This window comes from Alligator sinensis, unplaced genomic scaffold (genome assembly GCF_000455745.1).
Source record: "Alligator sinensis unplaced genomic scaffold, ASM45574v1 scaffold907_1, whole genome shotgun sequence".
Taxonomy (NCBI): Eukaryota; Metazoa; Chordata; order Crocodylia; family Alligatoridae; genus Alligator; species Alligator sinensis.
This window is the reverse complement of record NW_005841925.1, coordinates 1,575,296-1,590,909: the sequence shown is the minus strand read 5'-3', so window position 1 is coordinate 1,590,909 and position 15,614 is coordinate 1,575,296. Positions and strand designations below refer to the sequence as shown.

At 40.3% G+C, this 15,614-nt stretch overlaps 1 protein-coding gene across 5 annotated transcripts in view; it reads left to right on the top strand.

Moving 5' to 3' along the window:
* The window catches only part of LRP5 (LDL receptor related protein 5), a 250,039-nt gene that overhangs the window by 96,910 nt on the left and 137,515 nt on the right, over positions 1 to 15,614 (top strand). For all 5 annotated transcript variants that reach the window (XR_003092970.1, XM_025198577.1, XM_014517749.2 and 2 more), the window contains exon 5: positions 1,313 to 1,444. Coding sequence is in view for 4 of the 5 variants with exons in the window: in XM_025198577.1 (XP_025054362.1) it covers positions 1,313 to 1,444 (132 nt within the window). In the remaining variant the exon portion in view is untranslated. The remainder of the gene's footprint in view (positions 1 to 1,312; positions 1,445 to 15,614) is intronic.

The window sequence follows — 15,614 nt, the reverse complement described above, 5'->3', positions numbered from 1 at the left end:
ACAGGCTTCAAGTAAATAACAGGAATTTGGTATCTGTTTAGTTGAGAAACAGGTGTAAGATTTCAATGGAGGTTGTCAGGTATGTGCTGTACCACAGCTTGTCCTGGAGCTCCAGATGGGAGTGTGTTGTGTGTGCTGGATTCTTGTCATTTCTCTTAGCTGAGGGAATGTCCCACTCTTGGGTCATAGTATTTCTAGGCCAGTAGCAAGGAAAACATGGTACTTGGGGAAAGAGCATCTGCTGAAAATGATTCAGATGCCATTGACTTCACTAGGATCAAGTTCAGATGCCGCCTCCTCATGATTTTTCTTTCTTGTGGCTCTCAGTGGAAGGCAGTACACACACATACACAGCAAGCCATCCCAGGTTTTTATTAATAGTCCTTTAAAAAAACCAAAACAAACCCCCCATTTAATTGGATTGGGGATTAAACTGTACATAGTTACAATACATATATGTGGTGTGGAGTTTGGGTAGTCAGGGAAAGCTTGCAATCCATCAAATGTGTCAGTATTCTCAGGGATGATTTAATTGAGTAGTTTCTTCCCTTGTAGTCTTGCTTTTTCCTATTTCAAATGTATTGCATTTGCATTTTCAAAACTGACTTTAAAAAGAGGTAGGAGGAAAAAGGGGAAGACATTTTTAGTCCTTTCTCTGAAAAGTGAAAGAGTTAATTTTTGCTCTGTTCTTCCTTCTCCTCCTTTCCTCCCATGAATCACATACATGGAAATCCTAGAATGTTAAACCTTTAGAAGCTGTAGTATCCAATGTAGTAAACTCCCTTTCCCTCCCCAATAAAAACTAGTGATTTTCTTGTTGCTTGGTAGCAGGAAAATGTTGTCTTCGGCTAGATCTACACTGTGGGGGCTGCTGCCACTTTAAGAAGGATGCCTATGTTATCACAGCCAGGCTCCTCGGTATAGATGTTTGGCTGCTCCCAGAACCACCCCAGCTTCCCCCATCAGCAGAAAACACTTTCATCTAGTATTGGGATGTTGTGGGGATGTGGTAACATAGACAAGGGCCAACTAGTGATTTGAGGAGTCTCAAGTTTTTAGTGCCCAGCCTGAGGTGCATCAAAGAAGGCGTGAGCATCTGTCCTCTGAGGATTGGGCCCTTTTTAATGCATCTCAAGTCGAGCACCCAAGATCACTAGCCACTTCTGAAAACTCTTATCTTTTCGGCTGGTGACAAATAGGTAGGAGTGGTGATCTCCTTCTTGGGAGGGGATTGCAGGAGGTAATATTTGAGTGGGACTTGCAGCTTTAGAAATAAAAAAAAGTAAATGTTGGTTCTCTTGATTTCTTGAAGTTCATACTCCCTGTGAAGAAAAAAATGGCGGCTGCTCCCACCTGTGCCTTCTGTCTCCCAGAGACCCCTTCTACAGTTGTGCCTGTCCCACTGGAGTGCAGCTGGAACATGATGGCAAGACTTGTAAAGCAGGTAAGTGTCCCTTAGCTAGTGCTGATTCTGTTGAAAGGCAAAAATTTGTTTTTGCTATTTAGGCACACAGATGTAAAGTAAAGATGCTGAAGATAAGTTGTCATGATTTTGTAGGCAACTTGGTTGGCACAGTCAATGTATACTTGGAGAAACAACTACACTGGTCATTAAAATCCCCACAAACCTCTCCTACCCATCTAAGTCTGTATCAAGAGAAGCCAGCTAACCCCATAACTTTTGGTATTTTTAAAAAGAAGTTTGATATATTTTGGTTAAGACACTGAACTGCTAATTTGGAAAATTGGGCATAGTTTCTAGCTCTGCTACAAATCTACTGTGTGATCTTAGGCATATCTTTGAGTTTAAAAGTTTCCTAAAATGTGGGGCCTGCTCCCTTATCTGGGAACAGAGGATGTGAAGGATGAGTCAACAGGACATGGACAAGACTCTTGTGTTCTTCACTGGGTCAGCTTTTTTAAAAGACAGTTCTAAAATTTAGGATTGTATAGAAATGCTTGAAAGCATTACAACAGTGTCTGCTTGCACTAGCAGAGATCCTGAAATGCAAACTGTGAGGAGTGAACTATCTCATTAATCTTGGTGGGAACTATCTCATGCCATTGGTCCTTTAAATGTCCATGTTTGTAACCATTTCACTGCTCATCAGAGCATGGAAGGAGGGAGAAGATCACCTCTGGAAATTGTACACAATCTACTCTGAAGCCAACTTTGCACTACAAAGCTTTGCTGGTATAGCTATGCTGGCTAGGAGCATGGGGAAAAAAAGTAAACACAACTGCTATCATTGCAAATTAGTTAAAACTTGTGGTGTTGGTGTAGTGATGCCAACAGAAGAATGCTTTGGTTAGTGTAGCTTTTGTTCTGGGGGTGGTGTGGCTAGCAGAAAAACTCCTTGTCAGCATATGTCGCATCTTGCTGGAATCTTTATTCCCATAACTATTGCTCCATAGCAGCTCTTTGACAGTAGACCGGCTCTGGATGACTGAAGGTTTTCAGATGGCTACTTAAGTGTTGAATTATCCAAGATATCTAGGTTGGCCTATCATAACACATGGCAGGGAGGCATGACTAGCTTAATTTTCCTGGGGAGGGGAGGAGTTCAACTTGGAAAAGTCTGGGAAATACTTGATTTCTCTCAGTCTCACCTCTCAGAAGTGCTGCGTGCCCGTATATTTAGCTGTTGTCAATGAGAGCTGCAACAACACAGCACCTCTCAAAATCCACCTTCGGGCTTAAATTTTTCCTCTTGTAGAACAGAAACAGCAATATGTTTCTGCTTTGCAGCTGTGTTGGAAATCAAGGCATTAATGTTTAAGATACTGTGGTGATCCTGCCCATAGAAGTACCCACATTGGTAGGCTGTGTTGCATCTGTCTTTTAACTGCATCTGCTGTGGATGAATGAGTATGATTTTCCTTTGGTTTCTGCTAGTTCTAGAGATGTAGAAATATTTGTTGTAATTCATTCTATTGGTTTGGGCCATAGTTCTTAGGTGATGATCCACTGACTTTTGGTCCACAGATCACCTTCCAGTTGCCTGTGAGGTTTGCTCTTGTCTTGTTTTACACATCATTCTTCAGTGGGACTTAAATGCATATTTAAGCACCTTTGTGAAGCACGTATATATATATTAGAAGGAACCCACTGAAGAACTGTCTTCTCTTTTTCTGTCTGGTCAATGGTACCCATAGACTGTTGTTTATTCCTGATGTAGTAGAGGGTCAGCTCAGCCATTATGCTTGGGCTGCATTCCAAAGAGAGTGCTTGTGTAACATGTTTAGGACACTGATGTGCCAGTATACTTGCTTAAAGCCAGATCTTTGTGGCTAAGTACAGACATTTGGGGAGGTTAAATCAAGTTAAAAATGTCCGCCTGACTTAAACTTAGCTCGTCCCGGTGCCAACCTTACTCCTACAGACCAGGTCTCAGTGACCAGCAATTAGTCTAAACCTGTAACTGTACAGAAGTGCCATGCATACAAACCAGTCTAACAGCTAAAGAACCAGGTTCTATGTAGTATCAAACTTATTAAGTTTAGGTCAAACTGGTGCATGGAACTTCTGTACAATTTCCCTGTGCAGCCCTGGGGTGGGAAAACCCAGGCACTGGCCCCAGCCTGGGTGCTGCTTTCCCTCCCCCCAAGCCCTCTCAACTCCCATCCCATGAGCCATTCCAGGTGCAGCTGCTCTTATCACTGTTCACCACCACCGGAGCTGAGCATGTAAGTCCCGGTGTGGGGAGGGATGGGGGTGTAGGCTCACTTGGGGGGATCCCACTCCACCTGCAGGTTGCACCTGTCCCCCATCCCCTGGTGGACCTGCAATCCCCTTCAGCTTGCTTGACTCCCCAACACCCTGCTAGCCTGCCCATCCTGATTTACCTGATATTGGGCAGCCATTTTGATCTGATTTAACCTCCTCCTAATGCCCCTGAATATCTGTACTTAGCTTGTGTGGCCATGTGTTGTGTTGCTGCTGATCCAGCAGGTTGCTCACAGATTCAGTTAATTAAAATGGAGTGATCCATACAGAAAAATGCCAAATTAAAAATTAAACTAGTAAATCTGTTTCTCTGCTACTGAAGATGAATGGTGTCTCTTCTTCCCTCTGTGCTGACTCTTTATGGAGAGATGCGTGAGGTAGTTATGCTAGGACATTTTTCTCATTGGGCTGAGTTTGTGTTTTCATGCATTAGGTTCAATTTTGGAAAATGTAAATGCAAGGCTTTGTCCTAGGAGGCTTGTGAAGTTTGTTCTTCTAGGTAATTTGGATGAGAGGAAATAAATCTAGTATCTCAGATGGTAGTTCCCTACTATTAAGAAACTGGAATTCCTCCCTGCACTTCTTCTAAAGTGTTAATTCTGATATGACACAGTTGAGGATTACTTAGCTTCTACTTTAGTTATTGTCCTCCTATCATCGATAACTGTATAACTGTAGGTGCATATTTCAGGTTGGTCATTTGGAACTTATACAATGTGTTGGAAAAGTTTTATTTTTTTATTAATCAGGAAATTTGGCTTTTTTTTAAAAATTGAGGGAGTAACATTACTGTTTGGAGTCCAGCAATGATGATGCTAAGTGTAACCTTCTTAAATACATATGGTTCTTGCCAGTGAAGCTCAGTCTGTGACTAAAAAACTCTGCTGTTGAAGTCTTGGGTGCTTTTTACTTGTATCTAGCCAGTGTGCCAAATAATGTAGTCATTTTCTAATGTGGGTTAATTTTCACTGGCACCAGGACAAACACAACAACCTCCTTTTATTGTGAACTAAGGCGGGATTTGAACCCTCAGTTTCCTGGGTTGAAAGGACAGTTTCATTAACTCTTCCTGCTGCAATTGAAATGCTTTTAAGGTAATTCTTGCAGCAGCTGAAAGACTTTCTCTTTCCCCATACAGCATAAGAAAGCTTTCCCTTTCACAGCTTTAAAAAACATTGCTGAATGTTGAGAACCAGCTTTCTTTTTAAATGTTCATATTGACCTTGTGTTTCTGGCAGGGGAAACCAGGGCCAGTGTGAATTTGGCTTCAGCTAATGGCACAAACATGAGTGACTGTTTAGACTGTGCTTGCACCTTTCCATTGTTGAGTCAGACAATCTGTCAAGGGTTTTATTTCAAAAGAGGGCAAAAAATGTGGAATGGGAACAGGAAGTCTGGTTTTGCATAAGAATGTGGCCTTTTGGTTCGGTTTTATGGATTATTTCTTTCCCAAGCTCCACATCTTTTGTGGTCCTGTCTGCCTTATGCCAACATCCACGTGCTTCTCTTTCCACTCTTATTAATTAACTCCTTGGTTGCAAGAAGCTGACTTTTTGTTCCTTGCAAAGAAACTTGTAAGTGGGTCATACTAGGAACTGCGGACATGGAAGAATGATCTATGTCTCAGTTTCATTCCTTGCTAATTTAGGTAAGAACTTCAGAAGTGCCAGATGACTTTATGAGAGTAAGTCTTGTCAACTTTCCCTGAAATTGGGCTCCGGAGTGAATAAACTGCTTGTGAAAACAGAACTGAGGACTCATCTGCAGGGGAAAATGTACTGACACAACTATACCAATACAATTGAAAAATGGTATTCTGAATCCCCCAAATGTATCTACAAGTGGTATATTACTGGAGTATCTATAATAGTATCTATGACACTAAATGTCACCATTTATACAAGCCCTCAGGCTTCTAAGTCACTTTGCCCCCCTTGAGAAGTCTTGAAGAATTTGCAAACATGAGACCCATGTACTGTGCAATTCTTTATAGAGGGAGGGTGGATTTGAGGGAGTGAACATGTGGTTGGGAACTGCAAGAGCTTGAGTTCAGGTGCAGGTTCTGCTACCAACTTGCTTCAACTTTGCTTTCCCCTCTCTAAATGGGCGTGATAATTCTTACCACATACCACTATTCAGAACCTTTGCTTCCCTTGTCTTGTTGCCTTTATGGATCAGGTTTTTGTCATGACAGATGTAAAATAAATTGTAATTAACTTAGTGGTGGTGAAGGACCTAAGGTTTTTTGTGTTGGGGATAACACTGAAAGCCAATGGGTTAATGTACAAGACTGTACTAGCTGTTATAGGAATGGGACTAGGGTAGAGTGCCATAAGGGTACATGCATTCATTGACATTCAGAAAATATGGACTAATGGTGTGGTGCAGTATGAATAACTGCTGATCTGCTCAAACGATAGAAAAAACAGTTATGTTGAGTGGAAAACGTCATTTAATTTTTTAAATTTTTTTGCATTCAGTATTGTTGGATTGTTTTATTGCTCATCCTTCCAGGTCTACACAGTAATATTGTCTGACAAGTCAAAAAAAGATAAAACTTTCAGCTGCGTGGTGCATTCAGTGTATTAATATATAGAAAAATGTGGACAGTGTGCAACTCTTGACTCTGAGCACAAGGAGCTCTCCAGGAACATGTAGTTGCTTAGTGTTGGCAGCTGCTGCCAGTGTTGCTTCACTCCAGACACAAGAAACTGAAGTCTGGTTTGCTTTGTGTGCGGTGTTTTCTTATTCATGGATGGCAATCCTAGTACTCTTGTAGCACCGAGAAAACTGTGTAAGAGTAATCTGCAATACAGGAACAGGTGTTGTTTCTCTGTTTATAAAAGAAAAAATGCCACATTTTAAATCTAAAACAAAACCCCTGTTACCCTGCAGATTTCGTAGACTGTGATTTTTCTCTCTTATACATGTATCTGAATTGTAAAAGATCAATATGCAGTATGCAGTGTTTGTAAGGTGATAGAGAGCTGGTCTTAAAGCAGCAGCAGTGGAACGTTTCCTTTACTGTTGTATTTGACTTCTAAGTAGAATGAGCACTAGAATTTTTTTGGAGGCTAGAGGAAATTAGGCATCCAACTGCTAATCGTTTTACTCTTTCTAAAGTCCTATGCCCTAATGATAGCTGGGACAATAGGTTCTTATCAGAAAGTGTTCAGCTTCTAGAGAAGAAAATGCTGAGTCAAGAGACCTAGATTCTGTTCTGTCTGTGTCCCTAGAACTCTGTTTGATGTTGGGCCATCTGTGTGCTTGAGGTTGATATTATTATATTATTAGCTGTTTGACAAGTGGTGTGAAGTTTAATCATTTTACAGGATTTCTTGATTATGGAATGGAAGAAGGTATATGCAGCATGGGCTAATGATGTTAGAAAACATTTCTCACCATTTGTAAGATAGAATGGAAAGAAAATGCTGTTCTGGTTTAGGTCAGTAATAGATTAAATGTAGCACTGATGAAAAGACATGTATGAAAAGACCTTTCTAAACTCTAGCTTTTTGCTTGTGATCTAGGTCTTTGTGGAATTTTTGCTAGTAGGGTAACTTAAAGAAGTAAAGTAGAGGAGCACACTAAGGTAGACATGCTAAACATGTGTAAGCCAATAACAAATCAATTCCCATAACAGAGTTAACTTGACCTTATTGCCTGCACAAGTGTATTCTGAATTGCAGTTTGAAAGCAGTGCAGCTAACCAAGCAAAGTCAAAGTGGTGATAGTTTTTCATTACAAGATGTCCTGGGTTTTTCTCTTCTTCCTTTACCTTCCTTATATGTTCACCCTCTTCTCCCTCCACCCCCCACCAGTTGCAAATAAAGGAGGTCAGGTTAACAACAGTGATGGAAAGAGATTAAAATAAAAAAATCTAGAATTGTTCCTTGTAGAAAGTAGGCCAGTTTTTTTTTTTCCATCTGTGCTCTGTGGCCCACTCCTGCAGTGAGACTGTACAGGCTAACTTCTGAACCTTCCCATTTGGAGCCCCACTGAAGTCACAAATCATGATGTCTGTCAGCACCTGGGTGGTGGGGGAAAATAAGGTAATGGCATTTGTGCAGGAAGATACTTTTAGTACTTCTAACTCTTAGCACAGCATAGATGTTAGAAAAGACAGATCTTTATAAAGTTGAAAACAAAATGGTTTTGATTTCAAGGATCATAATTTTGTTTTGTTTTATTTTTGAAGTTTGGAAGCCTTTTACTTTGGAGTTTTGCATAAGCCAAAAATGGTAGAATGGGTGGAAATTTAACTCCGTTTCTGAGTGAAGAGCTAGTATGAAAACCTTGATGCCCAGAAGAACCAGTTTTGACAATTCATCACACCAAAAAAGAGATTTGGAATGGAATGTCCACTTTTAGCCTTAACAGAAGCTGTAAAGCTGGGATTTGAACATCTTATGGAATGTTAATTCTCTTAGAAGCAAATGTACTTAGCAAAGGTTTAAAGAAGTTGACTTCACTAAGAAAGAATTCTAACTGTGTAAGTACTGGAATAGGAGTTTATCCTCAGTGGCCTCCCCAGTACTATTGCACTACAATGAACTGTTCTTCTGCATTTTGTTCGGGAGGGTTAGGGAACTGTGGTTCTCAAAGTATTTTTGCGTCGGGTTGAAAAATGTGCCTAAATTCTCAGACAGGTAAGGCATGTAATTCTGCTCTGAAAATTCATACATTGTAAGACAAGGAAGGATCTTTCATCATAATCTTCTCTCTCATATATATCATGGGCCATAGAAGCTCACCCATATCTGCTGCTTGAGCTATAGCATAACTTGGAAAAAACCATTGAGTATTTTGCTAAGATTTAAATTGCACCTGTAATTACACCTTTAGCCACTGATTTGCTTAAGCAATTATCAAGATTACACTTTTAATTTAGGCCTACATTTTTAAATCCCCTGACACAAATGAAATGAAGAAAATCCTAAAGAACAAGTTCTCTCTCCCATTTTTAAGAGGCATTTGATAAAGGCATAGCCTTTGTATCACTTAACAGCAAAGCATAGCTTGGATCAGTTGTCACTACAGTTGAGGAGGAGCAGCAGGGAGGCTGTCAAAAAGGCATACATGAATTCAGGTGTTTCAGTTTTGAAGTGCAAACAGATACTATTTTCCTGTTTACAGATAATGCTTTTGGCATTCTGTTTAACTACAACAGTGCTGGATCATGTGATTTTTATAAACATTAAACTGTTCCTGAAAGGAATCCCCGAAGACGAGAAGTTTTTTCTCTTCCCTCCCTCCCTGAGGGTCCCTTAGATGGGTCTGACTGGGTTCTTTTGTTGACTTAAAAGTAGCTTAACGTGTCAGGAGAAAGCCAAGCACAATGTATTCATGGATTATGTTGTCTCCTGATAGGGAGTCATTTGAGCCCTTCTTGCTCAGTCCTCTGAACAGTGCTGAGAAGTGCTGTTACTTAGAAGGCATCTCATTACCGTGAGGCGCTGCTGTTGGAACGGGTTTCTCTGTCTTTCTTGGGCTTCTCATCCTTGTTGACTTTCTTCTTCAGAAATTCTTTTCCTGCTTTAGTATGTAACTAGCAAGAATTACACATCTTCTCTAACAACTATGCTGGTCCTCTTTGTGGTTGAATTAGGTTTAGTGCCAGCTGATTTGAAGTTCTGAAACAAAGTAGTCTCTCTTGCAGCTATAGTTTCATGATATGGGCTTACCTTCTTTCCCATAGCTTGTAGACAGGACACACTCAAATGTTGGATGTGTTGCTGGTGGCTTGACAATACAACTCTAATTTAATCACAGTCAAATGTGACTAATGAAGAGTATAGTTCCTGGCATGTCTTGTCCACTAATTGAAATTAAATCCTGGTCCAAGTGCCACTGCTATATCTACTACTTTTCCCAAGGTTCAGTACCTTCGTAGAAACAATGTTCAGCAGCCTGTTTCTTTCAGTTCTGGAAATACATCTTTTCTTTTTATTGTGTCCAGAGTTGTTGGCATAAAAATACTGCTACAGGCTTTTTTTGTAAACTTCAGAATTGTCAACTTTCTCCATAAGTGGGAAACAGGCCAGTATTCCCATAAATGGTTATTGCAAGTTTTCATTTCACTTCTTCCCAAACAAGGGTCCTCTTTCTTCACTGCTTACTTTGCTATTTCAAGGAATTCTATTCTCATTGCACATCAGTGTCTGATAGCTTTTTGAAACAAAATGAGCCAATGTTTAGTTGAACTAAAATTATTTTAACTGAATAAAAACCGAAGGCTAGAAAAAGCAGAACAGGTCACATTAAGTTAAAGACCAATTTGTTCCTTTGGTTCAGCTTGGGCTCCAGCTGTAACTAGTTTGTACATGTGACCTCAGAGGTGTAGGACTTTGAACATACCCAGCTGGCCAAATTTAACATGGCTTTGTTAATTTTGGTAGAACTATGCTGATCTGTACAGTCACAATCACTTGATGTATGGTGTTTTGTTAAAATTTTGCTATTCCCCATCTGGCCTTATTGTGCCAATGCTCATATTGACCAATGTATCACTAGTTTTATCTTTCTTCTTAAAAAAATTTGGGTAATTTTATTTCTTTTTTAGTGCACAAATATTTGAGGAGTTTTTCAAACTTTGTCAAGATTTTTTTTCTCTTTTACTGAATATATTTAATTTATCTTTCTCATGAGAGAGTTTTATTGTTCCTCTTAGTTCATCTCTTACTGGGGAGTGCTTATATTATTGAGGGACTGTTTTACTATTCACATTATTTCCATCAGTGGATTCCTCCTGAATTTTTCTTGACCAATTAATTAATCAATCCAGAGTCATCAGCAGATGAAGGAAATGTTCCATTAAGTGGGGTCTCGTGTATTATTTCCTTTATTATCTTGTACACTTTTGACACAGATTCCTGTGAATATGTCTGTATATGTTTTAGGTCCTCTCCTATAATCTCTGTGGTGTCCAGCATATATATTTTGTTCATCTTCTGACTATGAACATACTGTGGAGTTCTGACCCCATTTACAGTGACTTGAGGCTGAGGCAGACCTATTGATCAAGGCTATATGGGCGTATCCTGAAGGCTCTGTCACTTCTGTTTTGCCTCTAGCAGCTGTAAGCAAGCTCAGCATTATAACTGTTTTCTCTACCATGTTAAATAAACTTTAATCTAAAATAGTCCATGTATCTGTTATCTCAAGCAGGCCCTTAGCTGATAACACAGTGTGCGACACAAAATATAATTGAAATTAGTTGTTGGCAGGAGGAAATGCTGAAGACACATCACATCAACACTCCTCACCCTCTTCTGGCTCATGGTGATATTTGTAAACCATGGCTTTGATTTCGAAGGGCCTCAATAGCTTGGGACCTCAGCTTTATGAGAAACCTCCTCCCCATTCATAACTTAGTAAGATAGCTATGTTCTTGTAGGATAAAGTGCCGAGCATTGTTCATGGAGAAACTCTCAGAAACATGGGAAATTTGAATGGTACTGTGTATATACCTAGCATAAAGGAGTCCAGCATAGCTGAGCCCTCTGCACACTGTAGAAGTATAAAATGCAAAGTCTAAATCTGATTACGTTTAGGAATTGATGTTAAACTGTAACACCTCTTCTGTAGTAGCAAAAGGTAAAGAATTACAACACTACAGGCAGCAAGAAAATAACTGCAAAATTGCACAGGAAGCATCAGCTACGAAACTGGGAAAAGTAAACAATGGAGAGTTTTGCTTACCTATCACCTTGCACTGAGTATGCACATCAGTTGATCAGAAGCAATTTGTAACAGGTAAGTATATCAAGGAGAAGTGCCAGGGACTTCCACTAGGATCTTGGATGGCCAGGAGTTTTTGTACCTTTAAATAGCCTTAAAAATCTGTTCCTTTTTGATATTGCTGGTGATTTTATATATGAGGGCTTTGGACACAATGGCAGTACCAAACCCTAAGAAAGCGAGACAATTATTATGGATGAGATAATCCACACCTTCAAAATCCCTATTTTAAGGTGCTTAAAACTTTCTTAAAAAGAAAAAAAGCTATGAGATGCATCTCATGCTTAGCCTTAGCCTTGACAAATTTAGAATTAAATTACTTGAAATACATTTTGTCCATCTCAATGTAAAGATGATAGCTTTTCACTTGAGCGTGAAATCTTGATCCCACTGAATTTAATGGAAAAAAACTCCTGTAGACTTCATTGGATTCAGGATTCTATCCAAGATGTTTTTGGATGCTTTGCCAGTGCCCTTGGATAACTCAGACCTGGCTCTTATTTAAAATTCCTTGTTTGGTCTGTACACAGCCTTGAATGAAGGAGAGCTGCTCTATTGTGCTTGGGGGAAAAACAGTTTATAAATTAATTTTGAATGTTTATAAAGCACGTAGTCGGAACACAGTAATGACCAAAGTGCAATGCTATGAAGGTTCATATGGCACAGATATTTTGATATGAACAGCCTCCTGGCTGTCGGTGTTAGATGCCTGAACTCTCTGTAATACTCAGGATTTGTCTATACCAGCAAGTTGTGTAGGATATAAAGTAGAGTATGAATTTGAACCACTAGAGTTGAAATGGTACGACTTGCAAATGGTCAGTCTTTCATGCTGGTATGAATGGTTTTAGTTTATGTTGTCTTGAAAATAGTTTAAGCTAGTGGTGCTTAACTTTTCGGCCCTGCGGGCTGGATGAATGGTGTGGGTCTGGTCCCTGGACCCTAATGGGGCCCATGTTCCTGGATTGGGCCCCATGCTGCTTCCGCCTGGCCCCATGTGCTCGTGTTGGGCCCTGTACTGCCCCACTGCTGAATTCCTGGATTGGGCCCTGCCCCACCTCTGTTCGGCCCTGTGAGCCCAATTTAGGGCACAGGGCCTTGCTGTCTGGCCTGCAAAGCTCCCCACAGGTCTGGATATTTGGATCAGGGGAGTGGCAATTAACACTAACCTGAAGCACCTCAGAGTGCCTTTTACACATGCTCCGGGGATGGAGAGGGGATTGGCACTTTAATTAGAGCAGCTCTCAGAGAAAGCTCCACTGTGTATCTTGTATCAGCATCCCTGTGCTTCAAAATGGTGGCAGGGGCACTTGAGCTAAAACTTGTTCGAAGAGCTTTAGTTCAGGCGCCCCTGCTGCCATTTTCAAGCACAGGGATGCTGATACACAAGACATGCTGGAATTCCAGTGTGTCGGAGCAGCCTCCGTGCTCATGTATAGGTGCCCTCGGTTTCCAGATTGGGTGCTCAGCACTTTCTGAAAATTGGGCCTCTGCAAGATGTCATGTATTGGGCAACTCCCTTCTCACTGCATCCCTACATGGCATAAACTCACAATTGCTGTGTCATGCATAATTTTCACCAGCCAGTGAACTGAGACAGGTTTGCTGTCTCATCAGGGTATTCTGAGGCACTTGCTGATGTTGTGAGACTCACACATCAAGGCTAGGGACAGGAATTACACACAAACCAGTATAAGTAATCAGAAACCCGTTTGAATCTGTAACACAACAGAAGTTCAGTGCCCGTAAACTGGTTTCAAAATGGCCAAAACAGGTTTAAGATAAACCTGGATGGATACAGCACCAGACTTAACTGATTTAGTTTAAATCAATTTATTGAACTTCTGTCCCAGATCCCAGTCAACTCACAGTCCCCCAGCATCCCAGGATGCCTTTCATCTCCTGCACAACAACCCCCCACTTTGCAGGGTGGGCAGGCTAGCCGTGGCCCAAGCTGTCTGCTCCAGCCAAGCAGGGAGGCATGCTCTAGCGAACCCCAGCTTCTGGCCTGGGCCATTGCAGGCATGTGGCTGCATTTCTGGAATCAAAAGTTAAACATCCTTTCACTTGCTTACCAGTTCAATCTGTACAGTTTAGACTAATCTGCGATTCAGCCTCAGGCTTTTTGACTGTCTGTACTTAGTCCAAGAGTCAAACCACATTGTTTTCTATTCTGTTTCTTAAGTATTGTAACTATGGGTGTTTAAATGCTGATTGCATGGTAAGAAATAGTATATGTGGCATTGTGCTGAACTGTACTGCACTGAATTGCTTTTGCCAGAAGACAGAAAGAATTTAAACAGTGAAACCAGATGCAGTAATGGGTAGAGGGCCATGAAAAACCAAAAGCTGTTATATACCCTCTTACTGATCCATAAAATCACTTGTCTCATAGTGACTTTTCAATGGCCCTTATTTACTACCAGGGATGAGAAATTTTTTTCCAAGTTTATGAGGTGATTGTTTCAGTATGTGTCAAGGTCAGAACAATGAGAACAATATATATGCCACATTTTAGGGAATTTGGAAAGTGGTCTTCTAAAGTGTATGCATCCCCTCTGATTTTACCTCAATTGCATTAGCATTTCATGAGTAAGGTTTTTCTCCTCCATCCTCCCAGTAACTGTTGTCCTTACTCTCCCAACCCAACCCATTTTTAGCAGATCTTGGTTTTTTTAAAGTCTGTTTTTGATTTTCACATTCTAGAATAATGAAAACCTGTGCAGATACTTTTCAGTCTTATCACAGCTGGAGAGCGAACTAACTTGCGGGGAAAAAACCCATCTGCTTTCAAAACAACTGTATTCAAAATATGATGGAACAGAGCCAGTAGCAATGTCCTGGAATGGGGGGATCACTTTTAGGACAAGGCTTTTCTACAAAGGATAGGGCATTCTCAGCTCTTTGCAGAACTTCTAGATGATCTTTAGACTCTACTATCTTGGAACGAAAACTACCATATCTCTGCAGTTCAGGGTTCTTGGGAGACTTTTTTCCTTTTTTAGTGGATGATTTAGCATTGGTGTTAAGATTCTTGGAAAAGGCTGATTCATTAATTAGCAGAGGAGCTGGGTGTTAGAACTTCTTAATTGTATGTACCAATCTGAGGCCTCAGCTGTATCACTTAACCTACCACCTCTGTTTCTCTGTCCTCAAAACGGAAATCATTAAACTGACCAAACTGGTAGGGAATTGAGGCTTAATAGTTCAAGTGCTTCAAAACTGTTAGTGAAGCTGCTGAAAAAATGGTTGCTATTGCTTAGGTTGCTATTGCTTATTTCTTTTAATTAAGATCTTGAGGATTGTGCCTAGAATAACTGTTAGGATTGCGAAGGTGCTACATTGCTTGGTTAATTAATTACTGCTGTTTTGAATAAGTGTTCAGGAGTATTCTAGTCTTCTGTTTTTTGCTGTTATTTTGGCTCTAACACTTAAAATAGAGGAATGTGAAATAATTGGGTTCCACAAAACATGCTGTTTTATACCCTCTTACTGAGGGTATAAAACCCTGGCCAAGTTGTTGGGTACAACTTGGCCAGTATGTACCCAACAACCTCTTTTAGAGTGTGCACTAGCATTCTGTTCATCCATGTTTTCTGTACTAGGATATGTAGTGCTGTGGCTAAAATATCATGACTGACTTTCTTTTGTACATGGAAGAAAAAGATTCTTTTTATGTGGACTCCAAGTATTAGTACAGCTTGTTTAGTTTTCTCAAGCATGTTTCAGAACTGTAGAAAAGTCTAATAACAAGTAATGGGACTTTACTGAGACTTCTCAACATCAAAATAAAACCTCCCTGAACAGTCTGGGTTGCAGATTGTTGCATTTGGGGTGTTAAGACTAGCTAACATTGAACATCTATGCTGAATGTTGTCGTTGTTTTGAATATTTGCAAGGTTATTAAATAGCATGGCAACTATTTCTGTTTCCCATGATCCACACAGAATAATAGGGTGGTTTTTTGGGTTGTTTTTTTTTTCTCCTGACACTATCCTCTGAAACTTTGCCAAATAATTCAGTATGTTACTGGAACTAACAAGATCCTTTGCTCATCTGTGTGGTTTTTTGACGTCTGTCTGGTTTATCAGGGATGGCAGGTTATCTGTATTCAAATAGCTGGTAAAAGATTTGCCTATTGTCTAAG